Source organism: Gadus chalcogrammus, chromosome 11, assembly GCF_026213295.1.
Source record: "Gadus chalcogrammus isolate NIFS_2021 chromosome 11, NIFS_Gcha_1.0, whole genome shotgun sequence".
Lineage (NCBI taxonomy): Eukaryota > Metazoa > Chordata > Actinopteri > Gadiformes > Gadidae > Gadus > Gadus chalcogrammus.
This window is the reverse complement of record NC_079422.1, coordinates 14802415-14822837: the sequence shown is the minus strand read 5'-3', so window position 1 is coordinate 14822837 and position 20423 is coordinate 14802415. Positions and strand designations below refer to the sequence as shown.

Below are 20423 nucleotides of genomic sequence, written 5' to 3'. Positions count from 1 at the left end.
CTTACTATTTCATAGTTTTGTATGTTGTTGTTCAGGGTGTTTATTTACAGTTAGATAAAGAGTTATGTCCTTGATGACTAGTATTATCATTCAGGGCTTCCCGTGCATCGAACCTTGAGGGACACACACACACACACACACACACACACACACACACACACACACACACACACACACACACACACACACACACACACACCAAATCCCAACAGTACAGTTAGGTGCAAACAAGGTGCTGTGAATAAAATGTGAAAAAGAAAGACATAGCCTACAGCATAAATTGACCTAACACGTTCAAATTAAAATCTACATAGACTTCAAGCGCTTAAAAGAACTGTGCATGAGTTACATCAACCTAATACTAAATACTGCCCAGATAGTCAAAATAGTCTCTTTCCGAAGGTTCTTTCTTCAACTGATAAGAGGTCATACACACTCACAGAATGAAGACAGCATATAACAAGATAGGCTTATTTTTATTTAGTATCCAGGCTTTATCAAAATATAGATAATATATTACAATATGATATATTATATCATATTGTACATTATAATGTACATTGTAGGATATTTATATATTATGCCACACCTGCAGCATTTCATCAGTGATGAGTGCTTGTCTTTTGGTAAAATATGTAATGACAAATCTATTTTAATAAGTTGCAACAACATTTAACCATTTGTACTGGACAGTGGATGGGTGATCTCTGAATATTTGCTTGATGTGCTTGAAGTTATCTTGGCTGATTCTTTATTTTTCTTCTTGCAACGTAAGGTTGTATTATAGTCTCTCTGTTATACACATTTTAGCTGAAGTTATTGAATTCAGAAGCAGGAAAATGTATCATCGCTTTCAAATAACAATCATATTTTGCATTTGGCAGACACTCACAGGTGAGACTAGGGACAATACAAACACACATTCAACATTATCGACGCCAGGTAAAGCACTGATAAGTTTAACAGAAAAAAAAAAACTAATTATTGGAAAAACATTAGAAATACCTGCAGTTACGATCCACTTCAGATGACTGAATCCTGCGTTTTGGAATGTAAGTTTCCCAGCAGAGTGGCACCTGTTGTGTTACACAGCCAGCGATCCTCTTACGTCAATGCTACACTAACCTCTTGCAGGTTTCTGCTGTGTCCAACAGATGAAAAAAAACGGAGATTTGTTCAGTTCTCATGTGATCACAGAGGGGCTGTACTGGGGTGGGGGGTGGGGTGTGCGTGTAGGGGGTAGGTTGGCTGGTGGTGCTCGGGGGGGAGGGGGGTAGCCTTGGCTGCCAAAATTATGGGACACTAGTGAGAGGGAAGGAGAAAGAGATGTGGGGGGAAGAGAATCAAAAAAATCAAATGTGAAAACTTGAAGGACGGAAGAATGTAGGGCTTTAATGCAGAAGAGGAGAGGTTTGAGAGAGAGAGAGACAGAGACAGATACAGAGACAGATAATCAAAGAGAGGGAGAGTGCAAGAGAGTGCAAGAGAGAGAGAGAGAGAGAGAGAGAGAGAGAGAGAGAGAGAGAGAGAGAGAGAGAGAGAGAGAGAGAGAGAGAGAGAGAGTGATAGAGTAGGGGGCTAAAAGTCTACAAGGGTGGACATGCTGTCCTCTCTAATGTAAGGTGAATCTTTGTATCCAGCCAACAATAAGATTACTTTGGATGGCAACGCTGGGATTTCTCAGTGGGCAGTTGGTCAGTACTCAGCATGGCTTTTGTTCCGCATAAATTCCAGCGCTCCTCCTGGGGAGCTGGTTTAGTGGACTGTATTCACAAAGTGCCCCCCCACCAATTCCACTGTGCAACTAGGGAAAATATGCTCCCCGCTACTGTTTATTCAGTTACACGTTGCAGGATAATTACCTATTGAATATCTTGAGCTTCTCACAGAGCTCAATACAATCATTTGCTATCAGATCTAGCAAATTACTTTAGTTAATTTCAACCATTATATTTCCTAATATCCCAGTTAATTTGTATAAATAGATTGAGTATATGTACATTGGCTTGTAAAAATGCAATGTTTGTGCATCTGCCGTTTATGAAAACAAACCCAATGAACTTTGATAACGACATTCATAGAAGGAAAGGAAGTAACACAAAGGTGAAATGTAGATATGCTTACTCGTGTGTGTGTGTGTGTGTGTGTGTGCGTTTTTGTTTCTGTTTGTCCATCCACATGACCATCCAACACACATGTCGATGTCTCGTCAAAGGACAGTGTTGTGATGACGCCTGAGGATTATGACCTATGACCTATACTCATTTTTTTATGTATGACTTCTTTCTCCTTCCATTTTAGCTCCGCATCGATATAAACAGACTGATAATTCAGTGTTTTCTAGATGAATTGACTGCTTTCAGAAAATTAAAGTACTCTGATATAGCTTTAAGGGTTCAAATTAGCCTTGACCTATTCTTAGGTCAGAAAGCGTGCTAAATAGCCACAGATTTGGAAATAATTCCCAATAGTTGTGAACTTTCTCCACATGGCAATCCATAATGAATTATAATATTGATTAATTATGTATATTGAAATTAAGGGTATTCCAAAAAACAATAACTCAATACAGGGGCATAACAGACTTGCGACTTTTGGAAGAAAAATAAAGTTAAACTGGTCGAACCATGCTAGCGACGGATACCAAAGGCACGTCTTATTTTGCTTCATCTCTAGTATACATCCTTAACTGCTAACACTAACCATAATCAAGGGAAAAAGGAGGCATTATAAAGTGTGACTTGAGTAACTGTTATATTCCAAAGGCATGCCCGGCTAGTCCGAGTTATGTAATTCAGCACCCGACCATTGTCAATAAACAAATCAGTTACAACAGTCAACGTTTCATTACAAAAGTGTTTTGTTCTTTGTTTACAAGTGACCAAACATCATTCTTCTAGTTTTTTCTAAATACGATTCATCATGTGCATCGTGGGTATAGAAACATGTACAGTACAGACAATTTAGGGTCCCTAGAGTTAAAATAGGGTTGCGGTATATTACATTATAGTAAACTGACGTTGTGACATCAAAGCTGAAAGAAGAAGGTTCTATATTGTGCATAGTAACGTTCTAACATACTTCCAAAAAACCTCCATACGTGAAGACAGAATAGCCCCCATTATAAATCATTCGATACACAAGCATCCAGTTGGAAATCTACTTCCAGCTGAAGAAGAAAGTACAAACTTGACATAGAAAAAAAGGGCTAAATACCGGATACAGGACATTTACAATGCGTCAGACCTGTTCAGTCTTCTTACCTTGCTTACAAAATGTCACTTGTAATTGTGTTGCTATTCAAAAGACACTCATTATAAACATTCTTTTTTAAACAGGTGCATTATATATAGGCATGATGTGTACTTAGAGATAACTTTTTGAACATGTAAAGAATATGTTCACTATTTTGAAAGGTACTCTAGAGTGTCCTATAAGTGGCACATGACAACGACGGGAAGGTTAACCATTTAAATGATTAAAGATAATCAGAAAAAATGTACTGCTTTGGATTTAAAAGTGACATAGCAAAAAAAAAGTACTATTGAGTGACTGTGCACTAGTGGAGGGACGGTTAAAGTAAAGGCAATTCTTCCAAAATATTGTCTCAACATGGCTAAAATAAAATACACCAAATTGCTTACCCAATTTTTTTCAAATATCGCATTACAATCAACCTTCCACACACCCTTACATGTATTAAACGAGACAGTATGCAAAGACATATACAGTCTGGGTGTATGATTCCAGAATAATAGGCATACCTCAACCTGAGAAAAGAATCTCTACAAACCAACTGTGACCTCTGTCAATTTAGTGCATTGATCGTTAGACTCTGTAGCATTTAAAACAATACTCACAGAATATTATATATAAAACAAATATCAAAAACAGCAGTGACAGTGAGTAAAAAAAAACACAGTGGCCCTGCCAACAATAAAATGTTTGTGAAATGTAAGATAAAAAAATGTTTCTCAAAGCTGACACTCGTCTGTAAGATACAATGCTGGTATCTTTGTCGTATCGATCAGTGTGAACCGAATGTTACAATAATAACTTGCAGCAGGGAAGGATAATATTATCCGACAAAGTAGTCCATGAAAAATGAACAAAATAGTATGTGATGTGGCAGTTTTAAAGGTCAGTTGCCGTTGCACTGTGTTCATAATCTACACAGCAAAATAAGAACATGTTTGTGAGTATGATCGACCCCATGCTATACATCCATGCATTCTACTCTATGCAATCTCCCTATATAATATCAGGAACTACTTTATAAAAGCTAATGAGGGGGGAAAATATCATTTTACATCCAAGCTGCCCCCTACGGCGTTCATACAAGAGTGACCTCTGTCTCATGTTTCGCCACCCCAAACGTATTGTCAAATAGACGGCGCTTCAGCACTTCCCATCGGTTGACTTAGTGGTGCAACGTGACTGGTGTGTTCTCCTTCAGCTCTCCTCTGTTAGAGTCTTTGTTCCCAGAGCCCAAGCTCCGGCAGGCTGCTCGCTGCGTACGCAAAGCGCCACGGTCAAAGGTGATTACGTGGGCAGCTTCTCGACCTCTTCTAAAAAGACGACAAACAATGAAGAAGAAAGACTTTTCAGCGGGTTCATTTTGAACGGCAGAGATGGCGAGTTTGTGTGGGGACTAAATATGCCTCTGATCTGAAGACGATGGCGGCAACAGGCCTAACGCTCATGAGCTTGGTGATGGACTTGGGAAGGTGACTGACCACATGGAGAGGGGGTGAGGTCCTGCCCTGGGGGGGTAAACTGTAGGTCGGTCCCCAGTGCAGCGATGGAGCTCCTGGGACGAATGCAGCGGTCACCTGAGAAACTTCTGCGGAGCAATGCCTGCAAACATATATTTAGAATAAAATGGTTAACACGCTTAATAGTTATCCTTCTGTCGTCTTAGGGAGAGTCTGAAACCATCCGATTCTGAATGAGAAGATTTTTCAGATTGGCTAGTGGTCATTTACATGTTAAAGCCCAAAATAGCCTTACATAAATGAAATACAGCAATAATAGCAGGCCCTTTGTCCACATAAACAATAAATTACATCACCACAAATCAGGGTGTTTCTGCTAGCTAGCTCACCCTGCGTGTCATTGGGCTGGTGGGGGCAGAGGCACTGCTGTACAGACTAAGGCTTGAGTTAGACCTGCTGACAGTCAAGCCCTTGGCGGAGCCCCCTGCTGGGGACAAGTACTTCTCCTTGATCTTCAGGTTGGTCCGACCCTTCACTGTAGGGGTCAAACAGAAAGCAATTGTCAAGTTGAACTGATTTCAATTCAAACCCTTTAATCCAACTCTGTAACGTTTCCAACAGTACCACTCATGAATGTGGTCCTAACAGATATTATACAGCCTATAAGCCTGAGCCTATAATAAAGGCTCAGTTATCGGCTCAGTTATCTACTGAGACTTTAGTTTAAACAAAGTCTCAGTAGACCTTCTGGAAAAACCGGCAGTGCTGTTTCCATGTCCTAGGTACACTTGCCTCTACACGGGTCGTTCTTGACCAGAAACTCATCCAGAGCTGTCCAGCCTCCTCCGACCCGGACCATGAGGGTACTGCGCAGAATGCGCACCATCCGCAGCTGCTGAGAATCGCCAAACTAAAGAAATACATTGGAAGAAAACGGAATGAGGGCCATCAAAATTATTATTGGGCCATCGAAATTGATACGGTTGCTTAGTAGCAGGTCGATTCAATATTCCACTTACCCTGTATCGATTGGCACTGATCTGCTCCACTTGGAACTTCCTGGGGCAGTTACACTGGGACACCTGTCGACTCACCTGTAGAAGACAGCATCATACATTGTCGTCACAATACTGAGCTATAATTTGACCTCTGAAATCTGTCAGCTTTTAGTGAGCTAAACGCTTTGTGGGAATATCTGGTCTTTGTATGAAACTATTTCATTTTAGAATACTCAAAGCTCAGGGCATCTCTCTCCTGATTGGTTCGGGCTATGCTATTCTATCTATTCAAAGCCTGCATACCACACCTCTTCATTGATATGATCAGGGTCCAGCGGCCTCCGGTAAGGGTCTCTGCTCGGGTGGAGGGCGCTGACAAACTCATAGTAGTCGATGTAGCCGTCGCTGTTGGTGTCGAAGATGCTCGCCACAGCATTCATCTCCAGAGCGTTGGTGGGAAACTCTGTTGGAACGGTGACATAGAGTCATGGTGTAATCAAGACCCTAGCCACGAGCACACGTTGACCAGGGCATTAATATCGCCTGATGTTTAAAGGAGTAAAATTATGTTTGAGTGAGTGGCAAGTTTGGGATACAAGAGTTATCTAAGCTAAATGGGTTCACAGGCCCAAAGTGGTTGGGAACCTTTGACTCAAAGGGTCAGGGTTATGAGGAGTATTCAGCGAGTTGTACTTGATGCTAAGACGTTATCCATGAACTCCTTCAGGCTGATGCGTCCATCCTGGTCGCGGTCGATGGTACGGAACACATCCAGGATGCGAGACTTCAGGTGGCTGATCCACTGCATGTAGCGCCTGCGCCAAACGTTGAAGTCGAAATTCGCAAATTCCTCCATCTGGTCACAAAAAAACAAGATTTAGATTTATTTTAAGATTTATTTTGATATTTTACCAATTATCATTAAAATGGGTATTACATTCATCTGAATGTTTCTTTGAGTTAAATTGTTGAAAGATATGTTTGCATGGTAAATCATTTGAATGTGGTTATTAAAAAGGAGGACTTGGACCTGTATGAGGGTCAGCTGGTGCTGGTCCAGCCGGGTCTGTCTGGCCAACGCCAGGAGCCAAAGCCTCTGCCAGCTGCTGACCAGCTGGGTGAGCTGGGGGGTTTGGGGGTCAAGGTGCTCCAGTGGGAGGGCAGGGGCCGGCTGGAGCTTCAACGCGCTCCTCTTCTCTGGAACAAGGAAGGGCCTTCATTTAGAACTGAACATCCAAGTCATTTTTTTACCGGATGACATATTTTTAATCGTCGTTGGGATGGCATACTTATAAATAGTCTTTTGCTGGGGGAGATCTGCTGCTTGGGAATGCTTTTGCGCTTGCAGGATTTTGTGGCGTTTTCCACCTCCGGAAACTTTCTGTTTAACTCCTCCATGAACACCTGCCCATGCAAAGATATTTCATGAAGCAAGTAATTATAGTGTAATATGCATTATACACGTACGTACATTCAATCAAGTTCATCAAATGTCATGTTTAAATCGTATCCCTATCTTCTATTGATACTAAATTGAGGCCGTACCATGTGCTCTGCGATGACCTCCAGGTTGTGCTCCACAGCCTCAGGGAGGGGGTCCTGGTCTCTGAGGCTGAGGGCCTCCTCTGCTGAGGAGACCCAGTCCAGGAGCCTCTGGCCCTCCTCCCTCTCCGCCTCCATGGCTGCCAGAGCCCCGTTGATCCTCTGGTCCTGCTGGTCGGCCCACGTCTGAACCTGGATACAGGGGACAGGGCTGGGTTTGCTCGAGGGATACTTTGGATGGTGTCCAATTGCTTGGGGCTGACACACCCGTTGGATGTTCAACGTGTTTAGTTTTTGTATAGACTGCCATTTTTGTACCTCCGATTCTAGCTGTCAGCGAGCTAGTCGGCGGAATATAATCTACTAGGTAGATAGGGTGTTCGACTCCCAGCTGAAAGGTTTTGCTGTAAGCCTCCTTTACTAGCATGCACCTTTTTAATGATATGAAGAAAAATCTCTGTTTTCAATTTAAACTTCTACTAAACGTCTAGTAGTAAACAGACATAATAAGTCAGTTGCGTTCAGGCGTGAGCCTCCACCGACCTCCTCAAAGCGGGTCTTGGTGACACTGATCCAGGACTTCAGGGTTATAATGGAGTCCGGGTGACAGAAGGACAGGAGCTCCTCCCCAAGACACCTGATGTCTTCTAGCGCCATCTTCTGGGTCTGCAGAGCACTCATGGACTCCTACAACATATTAAAGTAAAGATATTTGTATTTAGAAACATAAAGGTATAGTAAGCTTTTTAACTTCGGATAATGCAGTGTTTGGGAAGATAATTATTCACCATCAAAAGAAAAACAATATTGAATATGATTATAATCCTATTTGGCCCACCTCATGCTGTTTGCGGAAGGCAAGCAAGCCCTGCCATTCCTCAGGTATGATGCCGTACTTCAGGACCCTCTCCACCTCTGACAGGCGCTCCATGAAGGTGTGGACGAGCTCATCAAACTTCTCAGCCTGGGGTGGGGAGCGAGAATTTCATATTGAATATGGATTCAAATGATTTTACAGTTTGTATTATTTGCATTCAGAACCTGTTGTGATTGGATAGGCCTTTACCTGCTTCAGTGCCACCTCAAGGCGGTCCTGCTTTGTGACAGACAGTTTGCACACTGCCTCCCAGCGACTCTCCAGCTCATCCATCTGCTCCTGCAGCCAGTGGGCATCGCTGGTGCTGCTCCGGGTCAGGTCCCGGACGGAGCGCTTCAGGGTCCTGATGCAACCCGCTCTCTTCCCCAACTCCTTCTGGAAGGCCTGAGTACCACATCCAAGGTTGGGATAATGTTATAAGATCCTCGAGGAAAGATTCAAGAGTTTAGCCAACACAGGAGATTACAGTGAGGCTTGGTGAATGCCTCTGTAGTTAAATTATAGCTAATTATAGTTTAATCTCAGTAAAAAGAGAAAGACCAGAAAAGAGAAAATATTAACCCAATATTTTAAAACTAAACCACTCAAAAAATGTCCCCTGCTGTTACCCTCTGCTACCTGCCTAAGTTTCTCCACCAGTGTTGCATTCATGCACCTGGGATTGACAGGTGTGATGGATTCCCCAAACTAATCAGAGAACAGATGATTGCTCTGATTGCTCAGAAATAACCTGGGAGTGGTCTAGAATCAAAATGGATGAAGGCTCAGTCAACTAGAAAAATATATTCTCACAGTGCATTTCACTCACTAATAGCTGATGGATGGCTTTGGCTTTCCTAAAAATGTACACTCAAAAGATAGCTGTTAAACATTACCTTCCTTAACTTTAACATTAACATAAAATAACACAATTATATGGTAAATACCTAATGATGTTGTTTTACAGTTACATTTCCCTCAATCATTGAAACATGTAGAAAGGCATATTGGCATGTATGATATGATGATGCACCTCCGTACCTTATGCTTGTCTATCAAATTGCTGACCATGTCCTTGTCGCCTCCCACAGGCATGTCCTCGGCCAGCTGGGGCTCTGCTCTGTACAGCCAGTCGTTCAAGGCCTGGAGGGCGTCTGTGAACCTGCCTGAGAACAACAGCGCCTCCTCCAGTTTGTGTTGCCTGGCAGAAGAAAGTCAGAATGATGAAGTTTACTGCAAAATACATAGACGTAGACAGATATTCCATGGGTGTTATCGTCAATCAACCTTTTATAACATCAACATTGTCTCCCTAAGAATTAAATCAAATGATGTAAAAATGTTTGTGTCACATCATTGTTGTAACCTCAAATAATAATTGGACTTAGCTACGCGATGTACAATGCAACTTTTGTACCTGCAGTCTTCACTTCTGTTAACAAATAGATTTTACTGCCTTTTTAACGAATCCTCCATCGATTTTGCCGTGGATGGATAGGTTTAAAGTTTGTAGACACCCATGATTTCTAATAAAGTATTGCCAAAGAGGTGAAAAGGTAACACAGTGCAGGTTCCATTACCTCTCCATTGACTTCCCGTTAATGGTGTCCCAGGAGTCCTTGAGCTCAGCCAGGAGGTTCTCCAGATGCTGTCTGTCTTGGCTGCTCTTCGCTCTGTCATGGAGGCTGCGGCCGTTCTTCAGCGTGGCCTCGTACATGGGCCTCTTGGACCTCATCAGCTTCTGGAAGTCCTAAATGTACATGTAATGGGCTTCGGGTTAAAGAACACGTATTTTCACAGATCATGTACATTAGAACAAAGCTTAAGGGAACTGAATGAGGAACAAATCTTTTTTACTGCACCTTCTGTTCGGTCAGCTGCTGTTTAATTTCCTCATGGGTGACAGCAATCTCTTTATGGGTGTCCAGCGTTTGCTCAACTTCAGTTATCCAGTCGATTAGCATACGCCAAGACTCATTGAACTGAAATATGCCAGACGATTACACCATTAGGGACTAGAGTTAAAGGATAATAAGACCACCGTTTTCTGGAAGAAGAACCTACCTGTCTGGCGTTCTTCTTGACCTCTTCCAGAATCTTTCCTCGGTCGGCAGTGTGATGGACTAGCTTTTTGTAACGGTCCTGGACAGTCATGATGAGGTTGTGAATGACGTCGCAGTCTTCCTTCCTGCTCAGGTCCGTCAGTCTGGAACCCACGTTCTCCACCATGAGCTTCCTCTCACCGTAGCAGTTCACCTCGTTCACCAGAACCTTAAAAACACATATACTGCTGGAACCAAATGCAATCTTATCTGGGCCAAACATACACAGGTAGGAATTTGAAGGCAGGAAGGGCTAGTGGTTAGGGTGTTTGACTCAGAGCAAAAGGGTTCTGGGATGGAGGCGCAATATCTGTCTACAGTCTGACTATTGTCGTGGCAATTTCAAATTAGATATTGCATCGAGGACAGATGAGACTTCTAGAGTATATTTAATATCTGCATACAATTGTCTTCTCTTTAGCAGAGTGAGATTAGGCATTTTCCATTACATTTATGCAACCATCTTTGAGCAAGATACCTAACCCCCTACCTGATCTGCGTTAATCAATAAAACTTAATCTATGGTCATAAGTGTCTGCTGATTGAATAAAATAAGCTTGGTCGCCATGGAGGAATTTAGATGTTTGAATAGACATACCCTGTGATCTTGCTGCTGAGCACTAAGACTTTCCGGGATATAGCTTGGAGAAGGCAGCTCAGCGATAGACTCTTCACACTTGGCCATCTTGGTGAGAAGATCCTGGATGGTGCTGTGGAACTCCTTAGCCAGGCCCAGTCCTTGTGTAAGCTTTGCCTAAAAGAGTATAGTACGTTATACACACAGATAAGCTGGTCCACAGATGGCTCCACCTTGAGAGTAAAGGCCTCGAAGGACCAACAAATGCATAATTTTTTCATAGCATAGGCTGGTGAGCGAGAAACAGGCAGGGAGCACTAATGCGAGTGATGCTAGGTCGTTATCATGAGTTGACCAACCTTGCGCTCCTGGACTTTGCCATTCACAGAGGTCCACTTCTGCTCCAGGATGGACATGCTGTGCTCCGTGCTGGAGCCGCGCGCCACGTTGTTACGCTCCAGCATCCTGTGGATGGCGTTCCTCACGTCCGTGTACGCATGAAGCTTCGACTCCATCTCCACACACAATTCCTGCCATGAACGGAGAAGATAAACACGTGTTAAAACGTGTGTTGGGAATTTCTGCCTAAAATACAAAATATTATAGAAATATATCAGCTTATATCTCAGTAAATGTGATGACCACATTCATGACTGTGGTATCATTGGAAATGTTACCCCTTGTTGTTTAGGTGGATATTCTAATAAATTACTATTAATTCTATATGGGATATTGGTATTTAAGAGGTTTATTTATACACACTATGCTGATATACTAATATAGTGAATGATCAGGGAGGTCAGTCTCACCAGGTGTGCATTGAGCCTCTCATTGGCTGAGTCGGGCATGCCCCACACTGTTCTGGTGGAAGACAACCTCAGGTCTGTGTTCTCCAGCCACTGGAGGAGATCCTGGATCTCCATCGTAACATCTTGCACCTGTGAGGAAAACAATATATATATCGATGGATTGGACAGGGATAACAAGTGAGCAAACAAATTTGATACACAAACGCAGTGACCACAAGAGGGCACTGTTGTGAAGTGACAATGAGTCGGATGAAAAAGGACATTTAATCTTAAACGTCCTTGATAAAATAAATAAAAAATAACTGTGCAACGGAGTACAACACCAAATCCATATTCAACAGTCAGTTTTCTAGCCAGATCTTGTGGTGTTTGTCAGTGGTCACCTGGCTGAGGTTGTTCTCCAGCTCCAGCTGTCTGCGCTCCGTCTCACATCGGACGAACTCCCAGCGTTCATTGAGCAGCTCCAGCAGAGAGGGCAGTCCGTGGGAGCCGTCCCCGGACCCCGCCTCCAGCAACCCGCGGCCCGCCAGGTTCAGGGCCTCCACCGTACGCACCCGGGACATGACGTCATTCCTCAGAACCTTGGGACGAACAGTTCAGAAAAAAAATACATTGCCTATAAGGGACTGTTAAGCCACCACTGCATAACTTTTCTATTGAAGCTTCAGATAAATATCCGAATTTGAATGTTTAAAAAAAAACATGCAAACATGCAACCAACCATGCAACAAATCGAGCTGTAGCCACAAGTCGAAATTGAACAAACATTCATCACTACTAATTCGTTTTTTGTTACACTTACTTTATGCTTGGCCAGCTCTATCTCACAGGTCTGCAGGTCGATGCTGATTGGCTGCAGGCCCTGCAGTTGCTCAGCGGTTCGGGAGAGCCAGGTGTGTAGCTCGTCCAGGGTGTTCTGGAACTGACCCAGGCCCAGCAGGGCACACTCCAGTTGATGCTGCACACAAAACACAGAGGCGCAATGATTCAACGGTTCTGCCTAACCCTAACCCTAACCCTTCAAATACACCTATACACTAATTAAGACTGATCTTAATTGGTGTGGTTACAGGGCTCTCCGGGCTGACCTGTCTGTTGACCGTCTCGGACTCGATGCTGTCCCAGCGCTGCCTGAAGTCACACAGGGGCGAGACGGAGCCCGGACGCTCGGAGCCCGGGGCCAGCCGGCACACGAAGCGATGGTTCAGACTCTCTATCTCTATCTTCTTCTGGTACAGCTCTCGCTTGAACTCCTGACGACGACCGCCAATGAGGGAGACAATGGTCACTTTGTTTTAGATACACTATATACTGTAGTGTAGTCAGTATTAGACCAAGCTACGGAGGTACAATGGATTAGGCTCATAGGTGATCTGGTTACGTCTATGAGCTCACCTTGAGATCACAAAGCTGCTCCTTGACGGATTCCAGGTCAGTCCCTACCATGAACTCCTCCGTGGACCTCAGCTCAGCCGATTTTAGCCACTCGAAGAGCCCCTTTTTGGACAAATAGGAAATAAAGGTAATCCATTAAAGGCATCATTAATAACTTTCCTTTGTGTGAACTGGATATCTACATGATACCCGTTGAGCGGTAAATGATCCCAGTATTACGTGAGACAGCAGTAACTTGATTTGTTTTTCGAACACCCATAGCCATGTAACACTACTGATATGGTGACACATGTTATTCTAATTCTCTGTTGTTATTCTTCTCCTAAGAAAGTGTTAAACACTGGTTACACCATCCCTCCCATTAGTTTCCCATGGGCAGGGAGCTGCATATTCTGTCAGACACTCATCAGCGAGAGCCACAGGGAGCGAGAGTCATATTTCATCCAGTCCAGCCAGAGAAAGGACGAGCTCTGTGTTTGGCAGCGTGCCCACCCTACTGCTGGGGTCTGAACAGTGGAGGCCTAACGGTCCAAACTGATCCGGTTGAGACAATGAGAAATCCAAACACTGCATACTAGGGATGCACAGTGTGGCACCAAAGTTAGATCTTTCACTGTCGCACATAACAAAGGCCCACACACACACAAACCCACACACCACACACACACACACACACACACACACTCACACAAGCGTATGCACATTTGAAAGGATGCAAGCTTAAAACACACAGACGCTCACACACACAAAGACGGACATAGACACACACACACACACACACACACGAAACATGTGCATAAGCACATGCACACACACACACACACACACACACACACACACACACACACACACACACACACACACACACACACACACACACACACACACACACCATGCACACACACACACACACCTGCATAGTATCCTGGTAGAATAGTGACAGCTGTAGGGATTCCTCCAGCTTCTTATGACACTCGTGCCACAACTTGCTCACGTTGTTCCATGTGCAGTAGAGCTTCAGGAAAGGAAACACAGAGGGTTCAAAGTTCAACAAGTTTGTCAAGGCAACCAAACACTGAACAAAGTATCTGTATTTTTCTGTTCTTTCACCTCGTCTAAGCTCTTTGTTACTTCCGGTTTGTCTGTGTCTCCACAGGCAGACATCAGGTCCATCCCCAGCATTCCCAGAGTATCCAGATCTCCTTGCAGACCATCTATGTCCTCCCTCAGAGTCTGGGGGTCAAGGGTCAAACATGAACGTCACCAATGACATGAGAATATTGAGCCGTACAGATTTCTTTGGATAAAACCGACACCGTTACACACACACACACACACCGCTGCATTCATTGTCGAATTAAACTGTATTGTTCCAGTAGGGGACATTTAGCTTGCAGCCAGGTTCAAAAGTAAGAACACAGTGACAACGTCCACATGGCCGACCCAAGCATCTGAAGAGGTGGTCCAGACAGTGGGGGCGTGGTGTCACCAACCTGCATGCTCTCCAGGCTTTGCCGGATGGTCTCTGAGTCTGTGCGGCTGCCATTGAGGTCCAGGACGGCCTGCTGCGCGTCGCTGAGCGCCGCCGTCAGATCTCCGATGTCGCTCCAGAACTTCAGGGCGAGATCCAATATTTTGAGGAGCCAGCGATCCCTTTCTTCGGCCTCCACATGGGTCTCCACCCACAGCTGGGAGAGACTGGACACCCTCTCTTTGATGGCTGGAATCAATAAAAAATTTAAATTTGTAAAGTTACAAATATCGCTGTTTAAGCAATATCTTTTATTTTTTTTCCTACACATGAGGAACATCAACTGAAAAGACTACACGTGAGCTTTACCTTTCCCTATGGAGTCGTCCCCTGCGGCCTGGGTGTTGGCCAGCAGCTCGTCCGCCTGGGTCTTGACGCTGGCCAGGCCCAGCTCCAGCTTGACCAGCTCGGCCAGGGTGTGCTTGTTGTCCTGCAGCTGCTCCTGGATCCTGGGGGCCAGGCCCTGCAGCGAGGCGGGACACTGCACGCGGCTCCGCAGCCGCTCCAGGCTCTCTCGGACCAGCGTCATCCTCTCGTTCAGCTGTAGGCGCGGCCACAGTAAGACGTTTGTTTCTTCGTGTTTGTGTGTGCGTGTGTTTGTGTTGAGTGTGCATGTGTGTGTGTGTGTGTGTGTGTGTGTGTGTGTGTGTGTGTGGGGGTTTGTTTTGTTCACAGTTACAATTGTATTTGTTTCAGATGGGGGATTGCTGATTTATAAGCGATAGATATTGGATGATGCATTTCTGATTTCGTTTTTTTGCATACGATTATGTGATATGATTTCTGGCCCCAAGCAAACAATGCAATGCACATGGATTGACGTTGGCATGAAAATATTTGAAAATGTCGACCGGGTTCAAACAATGTTAAAAAGTTAAGAAACAAGGGTTCCCAGGCCAGACACAGGGCTGACTGTATGTCCACGGTGTGGTGGTGGGGAGGGGTCACGCAGGGTCTCCATCACCTGAGCGAAGCGAGGGAGGGACTCCTCCAACAGGCCGGCAGCCTCCCTGACCCGGTCCCTGATGGCACTGTGCCGCTGCTCGGCCTCAGTGGCCTGCCTGTGGAACTCCTCCCCCTGGCCGGGGTTGAGCTCTGACAGGCGCTTGCCAACGGAGCACAGCCTGGCGACCAGGGGCCTGTGTTCTGCGATGGACTCCCGCAGACCCTGGGGGCAGGGGGGTGAGAGCCACAGATAAGGAACACAATGTGGAGACGGATGAATAGGTTGACATTTACATTTATTTTGTATTGCAATATTTTCCTGTGGAAAATAGATACATTGATTTGAATATATTGTATATATCTAATTATGATTTAAAGATAAAAGGAATGCATTCAGACTTTTAGGGGTTTAATTAAAAACAGAACAAAGCGTTCAGTCATTGCTCTTGAGGACAATGACCTAGTTGTTGAACAGAGGGGGGGCGGAGAGAGGAAGTGCTTGGAGAAGCGTTTCTGCGGTACCTGTAACAGGTCTTGTTGCTCCCGGAAGGCTTCGTAGCTAATGGTGCTCAGTGAGAGCTGGCCAATAAGGGCTTGGGTTTCTTGTAACCATGGCGACACCTCGGCAATGCCCTCTGAGAACTGTAGCAGGAGCGACTGAGCATGCTCAAGGTGCAGCACCATGTGGGAATTGGTGGCTGCGGTAGTGTTGCATTGTTCCTGTAAGGCCTCAATTGTGTTCTATGAATGAGAGAGAGATCCAATAAACATGTAGAACAATTCCCTAATTTCACTGCAATAATAAGCGTCAATGATAAGTGTTGTTATTGTACCTGCAGTTCACCCGTCTCCCCTTCATCACTGTATGTGAGCAGGATTTCAGAAATCTTCACCATCTTTTCGAGGTTAAACCTATGTTGAAGAATCTCCACGGCCAAAATCTGTGTCAAGGAAATAATATACTTACAATAATACACTCACAAAACATGTTAGATATCTGCTAATATAATATCAAAAACTAAGTACAGACATTTAATATCTAAGTCATTCCTATGAGATATTTAGATAAACTTTCTGACCTTCTGCTCATAGAGTTGTTCCGCTATGAGATTTGGATCCAGAGAAATGGTCTTCAGCTTTTCAAGATTCAGCGCTGTGCTCTTGAACCAGGCCATCTCTTTCAGTACAGCCTGCTCCAACTGGGTCACATGAGAAGGGAAAATGTGGTAGCATGCATAGGTCTTCAAACTTCTAAAAGCGTTTCAATTTGGTTGAGGTGGGTCTGGCGAGTTCATGATTTATCACGGACATCCGATTATTTCCCTCAATTCACAAACACCAATACAAACCCATAGATAAGTATATCCTATACAAATAGTCTTGAGAATCGCGGCTCCGTTACCATCTGCCTCTCAGCAGCACATAGCGCTGCGTCCCCAGCGTGGGCCTGAGCCCCGGCCGGCCCCAGGAGCTCCCTCTCGATGCGGCCCAGCCACAGGTGAAGGTCTTCCTGGCTGGAGCTGCAGCGACTGCAGGCCTCCAGGGCCTGCTCCAGCCGCTGCAGCACGTCCAGGCTGCTCAGGCTCAGCACCGAGCTGCGGATCCGCAGTGAGTCCATCTTTTCCTGCACCAGCTGGGCTTCCTCCTCTGGAACAGGATCAGGAAGTAAGGGGACAGTTTGACAGTGATCTCTTTGGACAATTTCATGGTACTGTCCACATGGAAGAGAATACAGCGAGAGGTTTTGGGTTATTTTGTAATTACCGGAAATAGCTTCCATTAGGTTGTGCCCTGTTTGCTGTACGTTCCCCAACTCTGTGTTTTTGACTTTGATCTCTTCGACAAAAGCCTAAGAGTGGAGAGATGGAATTGAATCAGAACCTGTGTATGAATCGTTTGGTCAGACTGTGGCCTTCAAACACACAACACAACCACAGCGATCATCATGGGAGATGTCTAGACCTGGGCACGCTCCGTGGCCTCTGGTAGATGCAGCATCAATCTCTCAGAGTTGCGTAACTCTGCCAGGCCTTGCTCCACGGACATCAGCCACTGCTGAAGGCCGTCCACTCCTTCTTGAAAGAGTTGTGTCCTGGGCAGGATTAACTCTAGGCTTGATCTCCTGCCAAGACAATACAAAGCAATCAATGTTAGGTTCAATCTAAAAGCTCAGAATGTTTTGATAAAGCTGGCCCTTCATCACAACAGCCACACTCAAAGAATACTTTTTTTTATCGTGCACTGTAATAGTGCATGTGAATGAAACCACTCTCTGCTCCAGATTTGAATCATCCAGCTGGGCTTTCTCTATTGTTGCCAGACAAAGTGCTGACCTTTGCTCTGCACCCAGAATCAAGGCCTCCCACTTCTGCTTGAGGGTGGACAGCTTGACCTTGGCCTCTACCCACTCGTCTCCTGGGTGGGCCTCCACAAGCGCAGGGCCCTCCGAGATGGTGAACTCCATGCTCTTCCTACGGTCAGCCAGGAGGCGGAGCAGCAGCTGTGGAGTGGTTACAAAGAGGGCTCTCAGGTAAAACCTCAAAGAGTTACGGCCTTAGGTATACCCTTTCTGGTTGATTACAAAAAATTAAATGAAAATCTTTTAATGTCATTTAATCATCAGGAGAGAAAACTACATTATGATTGTGCCAACTATCTGGCACACATGTTAACCTAATGGTAATTAAATTGTATACTGCTCCCATTTCTTTGTGTCAGTGTTGAGTAAGACCTGGCTTGTATGTCAGGTTCACATTGTTAAGGATCAGGCAGGTTTCGCCTTGTTTAAAGACCTCACAATGACTGCAGTCTCTAGCTGAAAGAAGGGACAAGTCCTTTTCGTACCCTCAGGAAATGTTCACGAACACTTATAGACATCCATTGTGAAGATGTACACCCTGTCAGAGATAACTCATGTGTCCTTTATCAGGTAAAGCTTTCCTCTTCGTCCTTCTTGGTTTACACAGTCATTTGTAAAATGGTATGGAGGGTTACAGTTCACAGCTGAAGTGATGCTGATCACCTTTTGTTCTTGCAGCTGCGCTTTCACCACTTTGACCTCTGACGATGGTGGCTTCTGATTGGCTGTTAGCTCCTCAATCTCACAGACCCAAGTGAGAAGAGAGTCCAGGTTTGGGAGGAAGGTCTCTGTGTCTGTCGACTCATCCCTCAGGGTCAAAGCCGATCTAGTTCCCTGGATACAGTACATAGAGTGAAGAGGTGAGAATCAGGAGCAGTGGATCAGCGGATAGATAGAGAGGGGAGGTTGAGACGTACCCTCCATCTATCCAGGCTGGAGTCCTGGTCTGAACTGGACTGTCCATCACTTTGGAGCTGCAAATCAAAAGTTCAAGAGGAAATTAGACACAAAATAGCTCTCCACAACCAATGGTCACGAATAAACACCATAGAGTTGTGGATAGCCAACAAACAGTTGAAACAAAAATGACAAAAAGTATGCATGGGTGGCAAAGCAAGAGTGGTGTTATGATATCGTGTTAGTTGTGTTCTGTTGACCTCTGCCAGTTCTTCCGCCACGCCGTTGAGCACCCTAACCGTCCTGGTGACTATTGGAGCGCCTCCTTTCTCTCCCGACGGATACTCCGTCACCTCCACGATTTCTGTCACGATCGTCTCGGTCACCTCCGTCACCTCAGTGACCTCCCGGGATGCCAGGGTCTTCCAGGACCAGGGGCTCCCCTCTCTGGAGTCCCTCCTCTGGAAGCTGGCCCGCCTCTCCGCAGAGCCCTTATCGGGGTAAGCCAGCGGGGATCTGCCGAGGTCGGGGGGCATGGTCCTCCTGGTGAGGGTCCCGGTTCGGGATGGGGTACTGTGCCAGCCGTTGTCCAGGGTGCTGGTGCTGGTGAGGGTGGAGGCCGGGGAGCGTCGGAGGGGTTTGTCCGAGACAGGGGTGCGAACCGCTTCCTCCCTTGCCTTTTCCACCTCTTTCTCGTTCTCCTTGTCGCTCTCCTCGTCCATCTCCCTTTCGATCCTTCGCTCTTTGCCATTGGTGTCCACCCTGGCGATGTCTTGAATCACCTCTACCTGCTTGGTCCCGGGCTGAGTTTCTGGCCGCTGCCATTCTCTTTTACGCTGGTAGCACTCCTTCAGGAAGTCCTCGTCTGATCTCACATGCTTAGACCTTTGGCCCAGACAGCTGGGCCGGCTGATGAGGTTACCCATAATCCTTCAGGCCAGAGGCTTGTGAGGTAAGAGGTGGGGGTGAGACCCCCTGGCCATGCATGCAGAAGATCCTTGTGGCTGCCTAGAATAAGACAAGGTGGCTTTATATCATAAAACAGATTCAATTGCATCATTCTACACACTGGCAGAGCCAAACTGGTGCTCGTTATGGCTCTTTACATTCACTATCATTGTAAAGGCAACAAAGAGTAAAGCTATATTAGTTATTCAGAGATGGTTGATGATAAATATTTGTAACACTGTGTTCTCGAAAAGATTGATTTTGCTGTACCTTGCCAGGGAAAGCCCTGGAGGGCTAGAACTTGGCCCTTTGTCCACAATAACACCAACATAAACATGGAATGGCACTTCCCTATCGCAAATGGAGCATTTGGCTAGTGCCCTCCGTCTGCTTGGACTCAGAATCATTCAGGATCCCTCCATTGTGCCTGGCACCCCAAACACCCTGCCCTGCCAGCTCCCACCCTCTGAACACAAACAACACATCCTGGACGAGTCCAAAGGAATCCATAACAGATCTGATTAAATATGACAGCCATAGAGACACCAGGACGCCCCATCTCCATGGTTGGGGGAGGGGTTTAAACAACAGGAGGAGTTCCATGCTGATACTTACAAATACTTGACATACTTTGTATGCATAATTTCATGAAACAAGTAAGGCCAAATCTAGACAAAAAAGCAGCGGCATCAGCCCATCTGTGCTCACAGTTTCGAACGATGGGTTAAAGGTGACCGCAATTATCTCGG

General features: G+C 45.3%; 1 protein-coding gene across 1 annotated transcript; it reads right to left on the bottom strand.

Annotated features, from left to right (window-relative positions):
• Positions 1-1641: 1641 nt before the first annotated feature.
• macf1b (microtubule actin crosslinking factor 1b) lies at positions 1642-20173 on the bottom strand. The gene is made up of 39 exons (XM_056601676.1): positions 18987-20173; positions 18747-18803; positions 18493-18663; positions 17804-17970; positions 17433-17592; positions 17235-17319; positions 16873-17117; positions 16550-16669; positions 16304-16411; positions 15993-16211; positions 15490-15693; positions 14835-15066; positions 14488-14714; positions 14105-14227; positions 13908-14009; positions 12995-13096; positions 12688-12852; positions 12402-12557; positions 11983-12180; positions 11600-11728; positions 11150-11320; positions 10812-10967; positions 10176-10382; positions 9974-10093; positions 9692-9861; positions 9153-9312; positions 8322-8516; positions 8094-8219; positions 7799-7942; positions 7259-7447; positions 7003-7117; positions 6744-6910; positions 6407-6569; positions 6022-6176; positions 5735-5809; positions 5508-5625; positions 5105-5250; positions 4737-4857; positions 1642-4568 (listed from the first exon to the last, which is right to left on the bottom strand). The coding sequence occupies exons 1-39, from the start codon at positions 19650-19652 to the stop codon at positions 4543-4545; spliced, it is 6360 nt and encodes a 2119-aa protein (XP_056457651.1). The 5' UTR covers positions 19653-20173; the 3' UTR covers positions 1642-4542.
• Positions 20174-20423: the final 250 nt, after the last annotated feature.

Excerpts from the sequence above, each read along its gene's own strand:
- macf1b (XM_056601676.1), bottom strand. The coding sequence starts at position 19,652 with ATGGGTAACCTCATCAGCCGGCCCAGCTGTCTGGGCCAAAGGTCTAAG. Across the intron at positions 12,181-12,401 it reads TAGAGCTGGCCAAGCATAAA|GTTCTGAGGAATGACGTCAT; the intron begins GTAAGTGTAACA and ends GTTCGTCCCAAG. Across the intron at positions 4,858-5,104 it reads CCAGCCCAATGACACGCAGG|GCATTGCTCCGCAGAAGTTT; the intron begins GTGAGCTAGCTA and ends ATATGTTTGCAG.